The 20,937-nt window shown below is 40.5% G+C and overlaps 1 protein-coding gene across 3 annotated transcripts in view; it reads right to left on the reverse strand.

Annotated features, from left to right (window-relative positions):
- Nucleotides 1-1,167: 1,167 nt before the first annotated feature.
- Nucleotides 1,168-20,937, reverse strand: part of LOC110960492 (dehydrogenase/reductase SDR family member on chromosome X) — a 51,598-nt gene continuing 31,828 nt past the window's right edge. For all 3 annotated transcript variants that reach the window (XM_022207743.2, XM_051958418.1, XM_051958417.1), the window contains 4 exons: nt 11,325-11,426; nt 10,255-10,462; nt 7,938-8,145; nt 1,168-5,659 (listed from right to left, as the gene is read on the reverse strand). In XM_022207743.2, coding sequence (XP_022063435.1) covers nt 5,483-5,659; nt 7,938-8,145; nt 10,255-10,462; nt 11,325-11,426 — 695 coding nt within the window. In that variant the 3' untranslated portion in view covers nt 1,168-5,482. The remainder of the gene's footprint in view (nt 5,660-7,937; nt 8,146-10,254; nt 10,463-11,324; nt 11,427-20,937) is intronic.

Raw genomic sequence — 20,937 nt, forward strand, 5'->3', positions numbered from 1 at the left:
TAATAATTTAGGTTCCACTGCGATTTGTCCTACGAGAAACCAGTGCTTGCAAAAGGTTCCGAGGTGCATATTGAATATGCACAAACCTGCATTGGGAAAATGCATGCGCTATCTCAGCTGCAGTCAGAATGAAAATGGTACGATGCAAATTCGCCACAATTAGCATCAAGAAGTTCAAATATTTTTCTGAATTTATAGACAAACATAGCTTTTGTATTTCAACATCAATTTTGCATGCAAGTCTCAAAATGACCCACATGTATTTACAATGGAATTTGATTTAAACGTTTGGTATTTGCAAATGGTTGCAACTGGGAACACACACCAGTCAGTGCTAATATTAAAACTAGCTGCCTAATATTGTGTCGGTATCCCTCTTGCCACCAAAACAGCTCTGACACAACACCTCTGGCAGTGTCCTGTGGTGTCTGTCACCGGGATCCTGTTTGATCTGGAACAATGTTTAGGTGGGTGGTATGTGTCAGAGTAACATTTGCATAAATTCACAGTGTTTCCCAGCAGAACGTTGCTTTGAGGCCCCATCAACGGGAACCAAAGGGTCCCAATGTTTTGGTGTCAGACACCACAGTGCTTCCCTGGAGGTCCTGTGTTCACGGCCTGACAGGTCACAGCTGTTCTGGCGGCATGAGAGGGAAATACCCAATATTAGTCTGGTGGTTTTAGTATTGGGGGCAAGAGCACACATGGACGTTATGTGATTTCAGTGACTACATAGGTAGAATGTGTTGCTTTTGACAAATATCCCCATGGACGTGGGGATTTTTAAAAAGCAAAAATTAAAAGAGAAACATAAAGCAAGATGAAGTTAGCATGAATAAATTAATTGAACAAAATTGTGTCATAGAATAAAGCACCTGTGAAGTATCAATCTGGGGTCTGCAGTCAGTAGGATAAATGTCAGTATAATGGTTAAGATAAAGCAAGCACAGTAGGTCATGTTTTGGGTTTCTATCCCAATGCAGTGTCCTTTGCAGTGATACAAACACAACTATGTTTAAGTGTGTGCGTATACGTTTCACTGATGGATCTGAGAACGTCTCAAAGTTCAGACTGCGCTCGAGGCTCGCCGTCTCACGCTGAGATCATCAGACCGACAAGTGACAGTTTCTCATTCGCACACGCAGCAGGAAAAGGACGGAGAGCAAGTGGCACAATGATATGTTTATTGAGAGGCTTTGGATAATAGAAAAGGTGGTGGCTGCTGCTGGAATGTCACAACCATTGACAAAAAACATGGACATCGACTCCCTTATCTAGATGCACACTCACTCACACACACACTCACTCGCTCGCTCACACGTTCACACTCTCGACCTCCCATCGCTGCAAAGAGAGAAAAACTTACGGCAATGCACAGGACAAGACGGTATCACAGTTTCTACAAGTTCATTTCTACATGAAAAAATTCACAGTTGCACACGTATGAGGGAGATTTTCTTCTTAGGCACGGCAAAAGCAATAAGATGTGTATCTCAACGACAACAAAAATAATGAGTAAAAATAAAAGATCTTGCACGTTTGATAAATCCTCAGGGGCCCAGATGCACTGAATGTTTACAATGGATTGAATCTGTGTGTGTGTGGCCTCCAGGGACTGGAGTTAAAGGTCGCATCAAAGGAGTACATGGTACAGGGGGTGTATGCATTAAATAAGAAAAGACAGAAAAATGAATGTGTTTTCTTTGAACTGGAACAGTACCAGAGTAAGGACTCAGTTCATCTGGTTCCCCCCGTATACATCTTTATATTATCTCTTCATATACATATACACATTTAGGATTTGCAGAACTTGGGACTGGAACATTTAATATAAATGTAATCCCAGGTCAGTCAGAGGAATGGCTATTAGAGCATTTTCAGTCTAAACACATCTCCAGTGGGCTCTTCCAACGCTCTGAAATGATCATATACAAGTAAATCACATACAGACAATATCACAGACAGTTACTTGAGCTGTTTTTGCTCTTTTTCTATATTTGCACTTCAAGTTCGGAAACTCCCCCCCTCGTCGTCCCCGTCTGTGCAGAGCGCTTCAGGAGGACGCTAAATATATAACCAGGTAATCATTGATAATTTAGCAGCCACTTTCTGCGCGTTGACACAACAAGAAGGCAGACCCTCGCACACCTCCTTCAACTCGTCTTTGGAAAGCCTTGTGCTCAGAATTGAAAGACGGCGACATTCTCCGATTCTCCCTCTCTCAGGTTTGAACAGAACTACTGCTGGACGGAGAAGGAACACGATCTGACAGAATGTTTGTAGACTTGTACTCTGTAAATGAGCGCTGCTGAGTAGTAAGCTGGTGTTTTCGTTTGTGTGAAGAAGGGAAGCAAGCGCGTTTGTTTCAGTGGGACTAGGGGTTTTGTTGGTTGTTATTTAGTCGGTGCCTTACTGTAGCCTAAGGGAACCACACAGTCAAACAAGGAAGCACTGAGGCAATAAACTGTTTCCAAGTCTGACAACATGGAGAGGGAAAAAAAACACTCAAACACGGAGGAATATTGCTGGCATTTAGAGGCAACTGCTAATAGAGAAAACACTAAAGAGGTGTTTGTTCTAAATTCCAATATTAGACGTCCCATTTTAGTCAGAACCTGCTGTTTGAGGTTTGACAACTTGCTTAGAAGTAATTCTAGAAAGCAAAAGGAACCAATCAGGACAAGCTGGGAAGTGTTTTCCTGGACTTGTGGGGCCTTCAAGTCATATCAGTCGTGTGAAATATCAGGGAGTGACCAGGACAAGCAGTTCACATCAACATTCAAATAACTCAGCAATTATAATTTGCAAACTTATTTTTTTCTCCACAACTCCGTATATAGATCGGAAAATTATTGTTGTCAAGCTGTTAGAATTCCACCCAGACAGATTGGCTTTAGGTCATTTTAATGACTTCTAGTTTTACTGTTACTTTTTAAGATTTTCGGGTGGCTCTTTTTTGTAAAGCGCCATGCAACTCTAATTTTGTAAGCTGCTACATTAAAAAAAAAAAAAAGTGTGTTATTACTATATTTGACTCGTCTCCTTAATCTTACCCAAAGCGTATCGTTCAAAATTAATACATATTTATAAATCCTAAGTTGAATGACTATAGCGCCATATTGTTAGTGTTTGTAATACTCGTGAGAAACTGTCTGGTGAACGCTTCCATGTTCTGTGAACAATAACAAGCCAAGACTCAGCTCTCCCAACCTACTTTTGGTGAATTTACAAGTTGCCAAGAACAGGTCAGACATAATGTTATTTTTAATTTTCTCTTTTAGGAGGGACGAGCAGTTTCAGTCTGACCTTTAGTTCCCTTAAAGGATCAGACACGTTTACAACTGCTTGAAAAACTTGCACACTGATAATGTCTTCATTAAACATTTTTATACATGCAGACAGATTTTTTTTTTGTTCCTGATATATGAGTAACTTGAAGCTGGTATAGTTTTCCTTTGTACACTTTCACACTCTTGGGTTCTGCTCCTATACTGAATGTCTGCCTCCGTGCCACTGGCTGAATTAGCTACCACAGTGATACTATTGCTTCACATACGGCAGATAATAACGAATGCTGGATGCTCAGTGGCAGTATTCAAAGCAACGATACACATAGAGCAATGACTTGTGGTTAAAGATTTTAGCCAAAACTTGTTCAATTCAGATGCAACTTTTCATCCTAACAGCTAAAATGCGTTAATCACAGTGGAGATGGCATTATGGTGCAGTGTGTATTTGTAGGTGTGTGTGTGTGTGTTTGTGTGTGAGTGTATTCCTGCATGAGGGACAGACATGTTTGTTTGCTGTGTGCTTGTTTGGATAAGCCTGTGCCTGGATGTACTGCTTCCAGTGTTTCTGAGTGTGTTGTCAGCTCAGCAGATGGAGTTTGATTCTCACCACTGGGAAATCTCAATCCCACAATGCACTGGGAGCAGCGCCAAATGAGGAAGCTGCAGTAGCAGCAGCAATGTGGAACCAATCACAGTTTGAATGATGGAAAAAAAAAAGTGCTTCCCCTCTCTCTCTCTCTTTCGTTCTCGTCGCCATTCCTTCAGGACTAGCAATTGTTGTGCTACCCATCAGCATGAATTGGGTCTATACATGAGTTAATTCTTATCTTGTGTGCATAAAACACACACACGTATCATAGACACAGTAAAAGCGATTAACACAGATCACAAAGGAAAACGGTGACAGAATCAAGTGGAGGTTGGTTCCCCATCCTTTTTTTGAGCACACAAAAGCAACCAGACACATTTGGAAATCCTGGGTTCAGAAAACGACAACAGCAGGAAAATTCCCAACAACAAAACCAAGTCTTTCATCAGTCCCAGATCGAGGGGAATTATTCCAGATTTAGGCCTACTGTTATATAGGATCTCCTCCGTTTTCAGTGTCTTCCCCCCAAATCCTCAGTCCATAGGAATGTCTAATGTTGTGTTGTTGTGCGGTAGAGAGAGAGGAAAGAGGAGTTGATTATGTTTTCTCAGCATCTGCATGAGTACAACTGAATTCACCTTCTTGAAAACAGCTCATCAGACAGCGACCACCAGCAGATAACATGAGAATTCAGCAGTGAAAGCACAATAATGTACCCAAAAAAACAACAAAAAAACGAAAGTGCTCCCAGTAAAAGAGGCGGGATGGCAAGACGATCTGAGAATTCACTGTGATGTGTCAAAGCAAACTGATGACATCACATTCCCCCGCCGTAGCAAGGCGGGTTAGATCAGATCACTGTCATGGTGTGTGAATGTGTCCGTATGCTAGGGTTTGACCAACATGTTATTTTGCAGCCGATATATTACGCCAAAATTCGGCATTTGGATTAAGCTACTCCCAAAACAGGTTTTACTGTTCGTCTAGTATTTTATTATTGAAAAGCCTCTGAAGCAGCATTGAGCTCATTGTGGACAATGAAATACTTTACTGAAAGCCAGCCTAGTGATATTAAGGCAGAGTGAGGCATGTGTTATTGCAGAGTTTTGGAGCACGCCAAATTCACTGTTTGGACATCTTAGGTTTGCTATGAACAGGGAATCAGCTTCATCAAAGATGGTCGACACTAACTCATATCTGACTCACGACTGGATGGCAGTATCATTAACTACCTAGTATCTATGACAGCAAAATTACATATCATTGTAACCCTAGGTTGTGGTTCTATGTGTGCATATATGTTTGCTTGTTCACAGTGAAAAAAGAAAAAAGAAAAAACACGTCTTCCATCCCCTGTAGCCCTTCTTTGGCAGGTCTGGAACAAAAAGGAGGGTTTCACTCTACAAACAACCAATCACAGTCCATCGCTGGACTGTGACCTTCTCAACATAAATTGCTACCAACGCCTTGATGTGAGGTATGGACGGAGAAAAAAGACTGAGAAAAAAAAAAAGGGAGAAGGTGGCTGGTGGGCCCGAGATTAGGGTCTTTGTTAGATGTTTTCAGATGGGTTTAGTCCTGTTGGACATCCTTTAGTCCCGAGCTACTGCAGGCCCAGCAACTGGAGGCTGATTTCCCATAGGCTCAGCTGCAACTGGGGGTCAAAGGCTAGTGTAGTCACATCCCTGTGCCCATTGGCCCAGTAGCCTCCTCCACAATCCCCCTCCAGGACCGGTGACAGAGCAGCTGACAGCACCGTGGCAGCGCCCTCTGCAGGGGTCTGGAGAAAACAAGCACACACAAGGGCACGCCAAAATTTTTAAAAAGTTTTCGCATATCAAAAGTACATCAACATCAAAAGGAATTTGAATGACTGCAGGATGACAACATCAACAACAAGTTACCACTACAAAAAACAATGTGTCTGAGCGTGTGTGTGTGTGTGCGCGCGTTGTGTGCATGAATGTAAGAGTAGGGCTGATGTCACTGTATGTTAACATCAGTGCAAAGGAGGCTCAGGGTAAGTGCCTGTTTGTGTGTGTGTGTGTGTGTGTGTGTGTGTGTGTGTGTGTGTGTCTACATACACAACTACGTGTGAGCACTGCTGTTGATGCGCTTTAAGAATGATCTCAGTGTCAGCTGTGAGACCAGGAGCAGGTTTCAGAGCGGAGAGGGGGGGGTCACATCCTGCAAGCATCAACAATACACTTGCAAACTTGTCTGAATCAGTAAGTGTGTGTGTGTGTGTGTGTGTGTGTGTGTGTGTGTGCTATAGTCCTTAAAATTTTTTAAAAAATTCATTTTAATTATTCTTTTGAATGAATAACTCTTTTGCTTGAAGGGCTCCTCAGCTCAAGCAACGATACTGGTGGAAAACGTAACTTCTTCATTATTCATAAGTCTGTAGTTTAAATGTCTGTTACTACACGGAGGGGTTTCAATGCGCAAAAAAACTCTTCCTAGAATGCGTTTTGTGATGGAAAAAAACCCCACCTGTCTCCATGGAAATAGGCTGCTACCTTTCACTGTTGTTTCTGACTCTACTTCTTTGCTTGCAAGGAAGCTCTTTTTTTTTTTTTTAAGTTATTACTTACTCTGAATACTGATTGCGGTTGTGTTGCCAAAAATACTGTTGGTTTCCTTGACTTTGTTGAAGCATCAGAATACAGAGTGCTTGCATCTACTTAGCTTTCTGTCAAAAATTGTGGTATATAATGATATCTCTATATACTCGTCTAAATACATAGTAAGCTATTCTAAAGAAGCATCATGACTGCTGATACAAAGCATCAATATACAGTACAGTATATTGTAGACAGAAATTTATGCTTATCCTCCACTGTGCTTCCATTGCGTTGTGATTTAGGCTGAAGCGCTCGTTCTTTCTGCTTCTGTCTGTCTTCTAACTCCTGTCTTTGCATGCACCTAAATGCACCCGAGATAAAAAGGTGTTGTAACATGCGAGCAGCACAGTTCATCTGTTGGTGTGAAGGAGCGTGTGTGTTAATGATTACATTCACGAGTTTGTGTGATGAATGTGTTTGCGGATATGGGGCAGAACCATCCCAAGGGTTACACTCACAGGCAAAATGCCTGTAACAATCGTAGTTTGGGGCTCAAACATGCTCACATGTCTCCTTCCATTAAATCCCAGGAACATTAACAGCAGCCTGCGGTCAGTGCTGTAAGCTATGCAAGGAAGGCTTTAAAATGTAACACAAAGTGAACAGCCTGGCTGGATTTTTACTTCCATTTTCAGCAGTGTACATGGACTGTATGTATGAGTGTGCACATGCGCGAGTGTCGGCGTTTCATTTTAGAATAAAATTCTAAACAGTGACTACAGTTAAGTTTGTAGTTTCTGGTCATTGTGAAATTTTGAGCAAAAATGGACATAATGGTAGCAGTTTATTTCTGGGAAGACAAACCATGTAGACTGTAAAGTTACTGTGTTATAAATGTCAAACAAAGCAGCTAGCAGATTTCAAATTGACATACTAAGAAAGAATGTTGATTTGTTCTGCTGCAATGTTATAAAAAGAAAACTATTATATCTACTAGAGCTGTTGTCTCTTTTTTTACATAACCAAAAAAATAGATACAAATCTTTCACAGGCCTTCAGAAAAAAAACTTACATCCCATATTTTTACCTTCTAGACAATAAAATTTCCAACAATTAAGAAGAACCATACAAGGACAACAGCTGAATATACTGAAGTTTTAGGGTTGAGGGCACTTTTAAAGTAACCAAGGTTATATTTGTGTGTCCTTAAACTATTGATAAATAATTTCATCAAGATTAAAGATTGGATTAAAGATTCTCCTGTAAATAAATAACTTTACATTAACATTCATTTGCTACCAAATGTTATTTCTGTTTGAGTTGCATTGTACATCACATGGGATTTCTCTACAATTTAATTTACTATAAATATCAAGTTTACACTAATGCAGGCTGCATAACGGCAGTTTATATCAGAGCTGCTTTGCTGTGTCCTTGAATGACACGAATCAGATTTGGTATGCGCAAAGTAGATCAGGGTGAGAGGTGTTTTACCCTGAAAAGCAGGCCAGCGATGACACTTTGTGCCAGACGGAGAGGTGTCCAGAGGTGGCGGTACAGAGATGTATCCACCATTCCAGGATCCACAGCACATGAACTCACTGGGAAACCTCCACTCTGCATCTCCTGGTGGAGGTGGGAACTGAATAACAGCTGGGCCAGCTTACTGTGACAATAAGCAGCGTGGGCTGAATAATGCTGGCTGAGGAGAGAGAGAAAACACATCAGAATGTCAGGGTTTAACAGACAAACAATAAAAATGTGCCTCTGTTTAAATATAATAGGGTTAGAAAGCAGGTAAACAATTCAGTTTTGTGCAGTTTGTTCCAAACAGCAGTTGCTAAACCTGCTGTTTGTTTATAATTTCTATATCACTTGATAGCCAATAAAATTATTTACATATCTGTTGACTGTTGTTTTAATCACACACAGATACAGACTAAAATATTATACTGATATCAAATAAGCTCATTCTGCTTAAACATAAATCTTTGCAACTAGAGTATTTCATACTCACTTGAGAATAAATCCATTATATTAATTAATTTACCTTAGCTAAAGATGATACAAGTGTAAAAATGTAAAAGTTCAAACATCCACAGTAATTAAATAACAAAATGAAATACTGCATTACAACACCCATTATGTTCCATGATTCTTGCTGAAGGTCTAAACTGTTGCTTTTGCTGTTACGCTCTAATACAGAACAGACGAGTTTACACGGAAAAAGCAGTTATATGAGGCGATTGTGGATTTGTGTCATGGTTCATATTAGGTCACAACACAGACAGCTTTGTGTCAGCAGTGGCGGCGTCGATAATAAACTGAATAAAGGATGAAAAATTAGGTGGAACAGAGGCAACAAGCTAAGATTAATTCAACATCAGAATTCCTTTACTGAAGTGGATTCCAAATTAGTCGTACTCCAACAACTCTGACAAAGTTCTGAGCGTTCTTCAATGACATTACAGTGTTTTTTCTTTAACGTACAGTAGTTTCATGCCCTAAAAGCAGGTCGGCAGTCACTTCATGCAGACTAACATGCCTCCATCTAAATAATGATCACAGGCACAAACAGAACATCAAGTGCTCTCGCTCAAAGGATTTAACAATCCCAACTATCTAATATAAACTGATTGAAATTTATGTAAATAAGATGTTTAAGAACTATCACTATCCCCATTTTCTGTTGCACTAAATGTAGCAACTACCTGGTTTTATACCTGTATTTTGGAAGCAATGTGACAACAGGATGACAGAAGAATTACAGAAAGTGCCTTGTTTGATTTTTCCGCTTTGCAGAAATCCGAGGGGGCATCACTACAGCCATGGCAGCTTATAGGACAGACAGATTTTTTAAATGAATTGAGATATGTAGACTACTTAAGAATTTATAACAAGTTCTGAGAGTTTAAGGACTCAGGCCATAACCCACCACCATGGCGACAAAACAATGTGATGAGGATATTTAGGCTGCTAATACTTTTTGACAGCAGTGCTCAGAGTCAGGACAACATTGAGCCAGCTGGAACCAACAGTTGCCAGCTAACGGAAATAGAAATGGAGAAATTTGTTGATGACAGCAAAACAGAGAAGGCAGGTGAGTGTGATAAGTCGGGGCCTGAAATGTTCTTTGGAAAGATGAATCACACTAAAGGAGTAAGGCCGTGTTTCTTCAATGGAGTTCTTTTTGTAAATGGTCGAAAAAGTAATGCATCAATAGATATGGCTGTGAGTGCTAAGCGTTTTTAGAATAGCAAATGGCTACATGACAGCAAGCCTTAGACATAAGTACAAGGGTAAGAATTAATGGCCATTGTTCTTCTTGCCCCTTCCCAAAGCTGTTACATGAAATGATTGTTTTCTTCCCTCGCCAGCAGTTTGTTTATCCATTCACTACCTATATACAGGGCTTCATCCTTTGTAGGGTCACAAGAAGCTGGAGTCTATTCCAGCTGACTCTGGGTGAAAGTGGGGAGACATCCTGGACAGGTCGCCAGTAGAAATACAGACGACCAAGCACTCTCACATTCACACCTATGGATAATTTAGAATCACTAATTAAGCTCAGCACGTCTTGGATTGTGAGAGGAAGCCAGAGTACCTGGTGAAAACCGACACAAGCACAGGGAGAATATGCAAACTCCATGCAGAAAGATCCCAGTGCAGGAGGCGAACCGGGGATCTTCTATCTGTAAGGCGCTAACCACTGAGCTATCACACAGCGCAGGTTTGCTTATGTTTTTGTGTATCATTGTCATTATTGATTTGCTGAAAACATTCCTGAATATCTGTGTGTGTCTGTACATACCAGCTATTTAGGTCATTTAGTCGGATCTCTCCGATGCGGTGGGCTGAGGATGAGACATTGACCACACGGGAGACAAGACCACACTTCCCAGAATCCTTCAGTGTATCCAGGAGCAGCCACGTCAACAGGAAGTGGCCCAGGTAGTTTATACCAAAGTGCTGCTCAAATCCATCCTCAGTGCGACCCTCAGGAACCAGCATTACACCCGCTTGACACACATTAGCAGAAACAATTCATGCATGCAAAAATACACTTTAGTGTTTGAAGTGTGACTGTTATCCAAATAATGTGCATAATAAATTAGCACAAATATCAATTCTGATTAGGTGTAACACATAGAAGAAACAAACATGTAAAATAATAGAGTATATGAAGGAATATAATGTTTTTCTTATTTTTTCCTTATTTATACTGTATATATAGTGTATATATTTTATGTCTTAAATTACAGATATGTTCTCTTGCTTTCCTTACTGTCATTTTGCTGCTGTGACACTGCAAATTTCCGTTTATGAGACTAATAAAAGATATTCTATTCTATTCTATTAAATACTAAAGATTAATTAATATGTCCCTAGTTCATGATGTATGTTCTTTTTGGGACATCTACATGTTGCTTCTATTTCAGTTCAGCTGCATCAATACACAGGATATTATTAAGAAAAAGGCAGCAAAAATCCTCTGTAGACCACAATTATTTCCTCGTAACACATTAAAAAAAGACAGATCACATTTGTGAGCCGCTCACAGTACACCAAGACCAAGAATATCCTCCATCTTTTACCACTAATAGTGTTAATTAACATCCATTTTCAAGTTCTACTGGACACATCTGGAACATGACAGCTGGTTTCAATGAAGGAGTGTTTGAGCTCAACATATCTATGTGTATAAGATTCCTTAGCGGGTTTGCGGCTGAGTTTAAGGCTTTTAATCCTGTTAAATTCAGTCAGGTGACAGCATCTAAATTACACTGCTGTGTAGAGGATTTGCACTTTTCCCACTGAGTGCTTCACATATACAGCACACTGCCTGCACATTTCGAGAACATGACATTTCCAACTACTCACCATTATTAACCAGAATGTTTAGAGGCAGGTCCCGCTCTTTAAAACTCTGGGCGAAATGACGGACAGACTGCAAAGACGCTAGGTCCAATTTCTTGAACTCCACTGGAATGGACACACACACAGTGGCACACACATCAGAACCATTGTAAACGGATTATTCCTACTAGCAATTTTGCCGGTAAGACATCAAAGAGTGTATTAATCATCTCTTACAGCAAGCTTGGTGGGTCCTTAGACTACAGTAGTGACAGCATTATGCCTCTGTGGCTCCAACAAATTATACCAAACCTAATACTTCTCCCTGAGCTCCAACAAAGCTTAAAACACTGTTATATCAGGTCTAATGTATGATAAGATACAGGTAAGAGATCAATGCCCAGCAGCTGGTGTCATCAGAGCAAGAAAGCCTTTGACACTGTCTGCCGTGAGGGGTTGTGAAGGATCATGGCCAAGTTTGGATGTCTTACCAAGTTCATCGTGATGGTCTAGCAGTTTCACGACGGCATGAACGCCAGAGTGCAGGATGACAGAATGTTCTCCCAGCCTTTCCCCGTAACAAACAGAGTTAAGCAGGGCTGCATGCTGGCCCCAACCCTGTTCAGTATGATGTTTTCTGCCATGTTGACAGACACCTTCCGTGACAGTGAGATCGGTGTCAGCTTCTAGAACAGTACTGATGGCAAACTATTAAACCCGTGGAGATTGCAAGCAAAGATAAAGGTGCACGACGACGTGGCCCGAGACGACTGTGTGTTAAATGCCACCACACAGTCTGATATACAGGAAAGTATGGACCTCTTCTCCCAAGCCTACAATAACTTTGGTCTCCTGATCTCTACCAAGAAGACCATAATCCTGCACCTGCCTGTCTCAGAAGCTCACTACGTCGAGCCCCACATCACTGTCAACAGTGAGAGGCTAGCAGAAGCAGACAAGTTTGTCTACCTTGGCAGTAATCTGTCACGTTCCGTCACCATTGACGAGGATGTTGCATACAGAATCGTCAGAGCCAGCGCTGCCTTCGGCAGACTGAAGAACAAGGTCTGGAACTGCAGAAGACTGAGCCTTGTCATCAAACTCTAGGTGTACAGAGCAGTGCTTCTACCATCCCTGCTGTATGCCTGTGAGACATGGACAGCGTACAGCAGTCATGCCAAACAACTCAATGCCTTCCACATGAGATGTCTCAGGGCCCTGCTCCGTGTCAAATGGCAGTACAAAGTTCCAGACACCAAGGTGCTCCAGTGAGCTGGGCCGGACAGCATCCATGCCACCTTGATGCGCTCCTAGCTCTGCTGGGCTGGCCACAAGCACTGCACGGACAACAGTCACCTCGCCAAGAAACTCCTCTATGTCGAGCTGTCAACAGGCAAGCAATCACTTGGCCAACTAAAACTGCGCTTCAAGGACACTCTGAAGGTGTCCCTCAAGCAATTCAACATTCCCCACGCTATCTGGGAGGACAAAGCTGAGGACTGCTCTGCCTGGCGATCCGCTGTAAATACTGGTGTGACAGACGCTGAGCAGAGACGCATCAGTAGCAAAGAGCAGAGATGGCAGAGTACAAAAGACATTTTGAACTCTCAGCATAGTTCAGCCCCACACATCTCATGCCCCCACTGCAACAGACTTTTCTGTTCAAGGATTGGCCTAATCAGCCATCTCCACACACATGCCATCCCTCATGTGTCATGAAGAAGTCAAGATCATCTTTGCCTGTGAAGGACGAACATCATCTTTGGAACAGTAACTGTAACGCATGGTGCCTTAGGTCTTCTAATCTGTCTGATGATGACGACAAAAGCAAATCTAACTCAGTATTGCTTATATTACATATAAGTTAAAGATGGCACTGGACTGCAATACAAGCAATTTTTTCACATCCTTTACATGGATCATCAGCTGGTAAGGATGCTGAACTTCAGCCTGAGATGCACAATTTTATCCTCAGTCTGTTAGACCAACATTATAAATACAACAATCAAGCACACATTTAAAGCTCCCCTTCAGACTCGTTCAAAGAAACACATATATAAATGATAATTTGTGTCTTCTATTTTGTTTTGATATCACATGTGATCCTCTTAACGGTTCACGTGTTTTTGCATTGTTTTTTTGATTGGCAGGGTGGAAAAAACAAGTAAAAAAATAAAATGAATGTAAAAAAAACAGAAAATACAAAGTGTTGTTTGTACATTGTACTATATAACGATGGTATGTTTTTCCTTCAGTTTTTCTGCTTTCATATTGGAAATGTCGCAGAGGAATATCACAGTAACAGACAGTTTACTAAGTCTATGATCAAAATGAGAATTTGAAATGGGGAACTAGGAGGTCATCTGTTCTGACAAGTTTGCTTCAAGCTGCATGAAGCCTCAGGATTATGCACTTGGTTGGTCCTTGCTTTTATTTTTTATTATTATTTTTTTTTAAACAGCACTGTCATATTATAAGCCTTAATCCAAATCAAACCTTAAACTACAAGGCAAATTGATCATGAGCCCTGCCTGAATATGTAAATATCTTGGATCCTGCACGGTTTTGAATGACTTTATTAGTATTTAACAAATCTTTTTTAGATTATCAGCTGCTGTCATACAAGTACACCCCCATTTTAAACGGAGACAATGTCTTTTCAACACCAAGATAATGTATTAATCACATTTTTTCCCTTCCTATAGGTCCTGTAAGTGTGTAGAGGGTCAAATATAATGGACAAAGACAGTGGGAGGATTGGGAGGGAGCAGAGGAAGGAGAGTTGATGGAACAGATAGAGAAAAAGGCTGCTGAGACGGATGAGAGTGCAGCTGTCCCTGATGAAGGTCTGATAGCAGCCTTATCTCCAAGCCATGCTACTCACCTCCTGCTGCCTGTGTGTGTGTGTGTATGTGTGTGAGGGGAAAGAAAGGCAAATAAAGATCCAGTGGGATTAAGTGTGTACATGTGAATGACCGGAAGCACAAACATGTCACAGTTGGTGTGTAGGTACATTCGGACTGTTCATGTGTGTGCATTAGGCTGAAAACACATGCACAGGGACATGTGAGTATGTGCCTGTGTGTCATGCCTGTCAGCCCTCTCCTGCACTCTTGAATAGGTCCCTTTGAGGGTGAGCCCTTTCAGAAAAGCCAGTCGTATCTAGAAAGCCCACTGAGAGTGAAATGCCATCGATCAGGCGTGGGCCCAGACCCTGGGATCTTCTATAAAGCTCAGCCTCCTGGACTCAGCTGCTGAACACGGTGTTTGTGATTTTCTTTCTTGCAGCTGACAAAAGGAAATGCCTCTGGAAACACATCACTGAATCCATTCATAGTCTCACTTTGACTTTTCCAATTGGATGGAAGAAATGTGCAAGGGCTGCAAATTAACTTTAACTTAAATTACTGTTTTTTTTTTCCCCCATACGTTTTGAATTAGTGTATTACGAAAGTGAGAAGAAGCGTTGCACGAGTAGTGGTCAAAAAAAAGTTTAAAAAACAAGGAAAGGATATGCAAGTTGACGATTTGGTGTTTGTACTTTGGAAGAGTATTTATTTAATGCAAATAATCAACACTTTGTGGCCACATTTCACAAATTTGCATAATTTAACTGTTTCATCTGTCTTTTTTATGTAATTTTCCATTGCAAACTTTGATATTATTTCCTTTTTTCTACTGTTCTCTCTTGGATGAATTAAAATCTTGCTTAAAAACCTAATCATAGTTTATAAATCTACAGTGTGTTTCATAGCAGGCTTTTAATTTCTATTTAAAAAGTTCTAAAATCAATGTTACTACTATTTATGTACCCTGTACAACGGCACTATACTCTCCAGGAGTGGGTTCCAAACTAGGAAACATGATACATCTGAAAGGTTCATGGAGGAATAATGGGTGAGAATGGAAAATACATTATATTTCCCTTAAATACAGTTAGGTTAATATATATTTGGACACTGACAAGTTTTTTTTTTTACCTGTTTACTGAAACATACACCAATTATAGTGATATAATGGACATGGACATAAAGTGCAGACTGTCAGCTTTCATTTGAGGGTATCCACATCTAAATTGGATGAAGGGTTTAGGAGTTTCAGCTCTTTAACATGGGCCACCCTCTTTTTAAAGGGACCAAAAGTAATTGGACAATTGACCAAAAGGCTATTTCATGGGCAGGTGTGGGCAATTCCTTCGTTATATCATTATCAATTAAGCAGATATAAGGCCTGGAGTTCATCTGAGGTGTGGTGCTTGCAGTCGGAAGATTTTGCTGAAGACAACATGCGGTCAAAGAGCTCTCCATGCAGGTGAAACAAACCATCCTTAGGCTGCGAAAACCGAAAAAAAACATCAGAGAAATTGCTACAATATTAGGAGTGGCAAAATCTACAGTTTGGTACATCCTGAGAAAGAAAGAAAGCACTGGTGAACTCAGCAACGCAAAAAGACCTGGACGTCCACAGAAGACAACAGTGGTGGATGATCGCAGAATCATTTCCATGGTGAAGAGAAACCCCTTTCCAGCAGCCAGTGAAGTGAACAACACTCTCCAGGAGGTAGGCGTATCAATATCCAAGTCTACCATAAAGAGAAGACTGCACAAAAGTAAATACAGAGGGTTCACTGCAAGGTGCAAGCCACTCATAAGCCTCAAGAATAGAAAGGCTAGATTGGACTTTGCTGAGAAACATCTAAAAAAGCCAGAATCGTTCTGGAAGAACATTCTTTGGACAGATGAAACCAAGATCAATCTCCACCAGAATGATGGCAAGAAAAAAAGTATGGCGAAAGCTTGGAATAGCTCATGATCCAAAGCACACTATATTCTCTGTAAAACATGGGGGAGGCAGTGTGATGGCTGGGGCGTGCATGGCTGCCAGTGGCACTGGGTCACTAGTGTTTATTGATGATGTGACACAGGACAGAAGCAGGCGGATGAATTCTGCGGTGTTCAGAGACATACTGTCTGCTCAGATCCAGTCAAATGCAGCCAAATTGATTGGGTGGCGTTTCATAATACAGAAGGACAATGACCCAAAACCATAGACTGTATATATAATGGACGTAGCATCTGGCTCCAGAATTGAAGCCAACCCGGAAGTGTCAAAAACTTGCAATATCACACCGTCCGCTAGGGCTGGCTCCAAAAAGCTTTTTCTCCATAGACCCCAATTCATTTTTGGAAAAAATAAAATTTGATAGACTGATGTTCTACAGCTCAGGATTTTTTCCCGTTAGTTTTCATGGTCAAAATGAGAGATCAGGTGGCCGATCTTAAAATAAATCAATACTGAATCTTAAATAAATCGTTAAAGTTGGCGGAGCCAGGGGGCGTGGCTATACTTGATAGACAGCAACAGAAGCCTCTGCGGTAAAACGTGGGCGGGATAAGAGAGTCCTCAGCCAATCCTGCCCCTAGTTGCTCTCCGGTCCAGTCTGTTTGATGATGCTTTTTACGTCACTGGCTCCAAAAAAATCCAAAACGGCGACCAGGAAGGAGCAAAATCCGGGCTTCATTTTCTCGCCGTTGAAACCAACGGGTGACGTCACGGTTAGTTTACGCCTGCCCAAAACATACAGCAAAAGCAACCCAGGAGTTTATTAAAGCAAAGTAGTGGAATATTCTTGAATGGCCAAGTCAGTCACCTGATCTCAACTCAATTGAGCATGCATTTCACTTGTTAAAGACTAAACTTAGGGCAGAAAGGCCCACAAACAAACAGCAACTGAAAGCTGCTGCAGTAAAGGCCTGGCAGAGCATTCAAATGGAGGAAACCCAGTGTCTGGTGATGTCCATGAGTTCAAGACTTCAAGCAATCATTGCCAGCAAAGGGTTTTCAACCAAGTATTAGAAATGAACATTTTCTTTTCAGTTATTTACTTTGTCCAATTACTTTTGAGCCCCTGAAATGAAGGGATTGTGTTTAAAAACTGCTTTAGTTCCTCACATTTTTAAGCAATCTTTTTGTTCAACCGCTGAATTAAAGCTGAAAGTCTGCACTTGAACTGCATCTGAACTGTGTCATTACAAATTCATTGCGGTAGTGTACAGTACCAAAATTAGAAAAACTTTGTCTCTGTCCAAATATTTATGGACCTAACTGTATCTAATGCATTTCCGAAATATATTGTTATATGAAAGAAAGAGTAAAAAGTTTTAAAGAGGCACTCCACTGGAACTGCTAATAACTTTATAGACCTCTAAAACCTGCGCTGAGAAGTCCCAATTAGATACTTCTTCTCTGTGAGGGGTCACCAGCCAAACAGGGCGGGCCACAGTTATCTAAATTGACAAAAGATCTGGCCACACAGTGAGATGGTCAAAAAGTTTTGAAAACTGTCTCATTATGAAGTTGCGGTTGACCCTTGTCAAATAAAAACATGGGGGTGAGTGGAAAAGCACTCAATGCAAGTCTTACAAAAGTCAGTGCACAAAAACTGCTACATAAAAGTCTCAAAGAAACATGGGTTTGACAAGTACTTTTTATACTGACGTTAGATTTGATAGAATACATTAAATCTCAGACTCAGTGTGAACCGTTCAAGGTGAGAAAACCAAAACAATTCACAGAAAATAATGTAAAATAGGACTTTTAGAAATTCTCCCATCTCACTGCAGGAAAAACACACATTTAATCAAAATTAAATACAGCTGTCATTATATTATATACCCCTGTACTTTTCCTGCTATAATATTTCAAATGTTTGCAGTTAGAAAGACTTATTTCAGGAAAAAAGATGAAGATATTTGTTAACATGCTGTATCTACAAACAAAGAGCACTTTTGTGATTGTTTGTCTATACCACTTCTCTCCACTTCTATTTCCTAGAAAACAACAGACTCTTGGGAGTGTGCTTTTGTTGCTACTTGCACAGACACTTGAATGCCCTATGTCACATTTATGAATTGTGAAGTCTTGAGGGGAGCAGAAGTCAAAGGATGGTTTCATGGAAGAATGGCGATTTCTAGCTTTGCTCCAGAGCGTCTGAACCATCACCTTCATTTTCCCCTTTTTTACGCGGTCTGCTACAAACGGTCCTGACTTTGTTTCTCAACCAGTAGTGTCCTACGTGGATGAAAAAAGCCTTCAATAAAATGCTACAGAACTGCGTCTGAAAGTTTGAACACTAACAGTGATAAAAAACGGTTTACTGCCACACCAGTGTAAACTATAGTTAGCTCTCTTAACTTTAGCCAAATAAACTACACACATGAGACTAGTACTGTTTGTTCAGTTAAGACAAGTGGACACAATTTCACTAAACTCATTCTGTATTTTTATAGTGTGTGCACTATATGAACTTTTATCCTTTAAAGCAATGGAAAGTCAGCGAACATTTGCTCATTTAAATCTATGTGTGCTAAATACTGCAATAACAATTCAGAAAGTGAACTGGAACATCTTGTGCCCTTGTTCTACATAAATAATGTCAGACTGCTTTATCACAAAATATTTAGAATGAAGAGTGATTTTTCCCCCCCCTACAGTAATCCTGTTTCAACTAGCTTGTTCCTCTCATGATTAGAATTTCTAGAGATACAAATGAACAGTATTTTTTTCCCCCTATCTAGGCTTCTGCAGCAGAAATGTCCATTAAAAATTCACTCGTACATGCTCTGCTGCAGAGCTACACTTTCAGCATGGCCCTGCCTGGAATATCTGAACAACTACAAGCACAGTCTACATCCTGAATAGCAATTAATTAATATGTACAATAAGTGAGCTAATGCCCATGCCTCATCAGTCATAACACACAGTATAAGGGTTCAGGTTCTGGCCTTCCTTCTATAGCATATTCTTTTGCTCTATTTGGTGTTTCCTCGTAAAACATTTTTAAAAGAGCAATAGTGGGAAAAAAATGACGGAAGGATTGCTTGCTTCTCTTACCACAAATCCCCTCTTTCCACCTGGCATTAATATGCATCTTGTGTCCCGATTGTGACTACAGTGGATATGATTAAGCTGGATTACACCTAAATCTGATATTAAAATGCATCGCTGGTAAACACATTAAATTTCTCTTCTGCTTGCCAACAGGCTAGAGATCTTGCATTACTCACATGCTTTAAAGGTGACAGTAAGTACCTCGGCATGAAAGGTTTGATTCTGAAATGCATTCTGACCCGAGTTATATTATTGTTTATTAAGTCACACATTCCCTTTTCTCACTCACTCTACCAGTCAACAATACTGTCTGCATAAAGAGTAAAAACACACAAGGATGAATGAACTGTCCCCTCTGAAACCACCTCTTATGAGACCCAGACAAAGAAATATAAATAGTTTCACTTTGAGCTGTCTGATAAACAACACAGTGAAATCCAAGAATTTTCGGTCTGGGCAGCGTGCCAGTCTTAGCTTCTCCACAGACATTTTCATTCAGCTGAGAGAGGAGGCTGGCTGAAGCCCCACTCAACTCCTGCTTGTAGTGTTAATGGATGATAGTCTCCAAGTCAAGACAGCTATAAATCCAAATGTGTGAATATTGTAATGTTGTCTTATAAAAATAACACAGAAATAGCACAAATAAAACCCCAAAACACACGTTGGAACAACATCACTTGACAATACACAGCTTGCCACTAATGCGCTCACTGCTACGCTCATGATCACACAAACATCACTGAAGCACAAACCATTTAAACTGTGTTTGGAGTCAAAGAGTTCAAGTAAAATAACTTTTTTGTAAGAAGGGAGCAGCTGGGTTACCTAAACTGTGATAACTTTTATTATATGTTAAGCAGACACACACACATGGACACACAGGTTGCCTTGCTTCACACTGTTAATCTAGGCCTATGGTTTGAGGCACAATGTGTTACTTTCAAGTGCACCGTGACTAAAGTTAGTGGACAGACAGCACTGCCTGTGGCAAATATACAGAAATACCCTCTATGTGCATGCGTGTGTGCGTGCGCATGTTCGTAATTTAAAGCAAAACGCTCTAAGCATCATTGACTAGCGCCCAGTCTAAAGTCATTAGCATAATTCCACAGGATTGTACTCCAGGTTTTCTAGGGACAATACCTTTTTTAGATCAGGCAATGTGCTGCAACATGACACGTAATGGACCAAACCACTAATCAAATGAACCTTCACGCATTTACATATAAAAATAGACACAGTCTATCATATACACATCCACCCAGAATTGCACAACATGAAAATATCTAAAATACCACACATATAGTGAAAATAATTCAATATTCCAAATACATAGGAACTACAAGTTTGGTAGACTGACGCCCAGGGATCAAAGACACTTTGTCAAGTGGGTCTGTAAAATAATTTTAGGAAATCAATTAATAATGTAAAAACTGCACTGGCCCATACAAATGTTATTTTTACATATAAACACCTCTTTCATTATGCTGTTGTACTTACTCCATTACACTAGCTGGAAGCCCAAGGAAATTCTGATATATTACTGTGACTGATGTCAATAAATTAATACCAGTTGATTAGGCAACCGTTAACTTGCAAGCAATGTACAAAAATATTCAATTCAAAGCTATCGTCATCACATGACACAAAGCCCAAATTAGCAAAATTAACAAATTATGACAATAGGTATACTGAGTTTGGCTTTGTTGAGAGCAACAATCATAATATGTGAGCTATCTACAGTTGC

Source organism: Acanthochromis polyacanthus, chromosome 14, assembly GCF_021347895.1.
Source record: "Acanthochromis polyacanthus isolate Apoly-LR-REF ecotype Palm Island chromosome 14, KAUST_Apoly_ChrSc, whole genome shotgun sequence".
NCBI lineage: Eukaryota > Metazoa > Chordata > Actinopteri > Pomacentridae > Acanthochromis > Acanthochromis polyacanthus.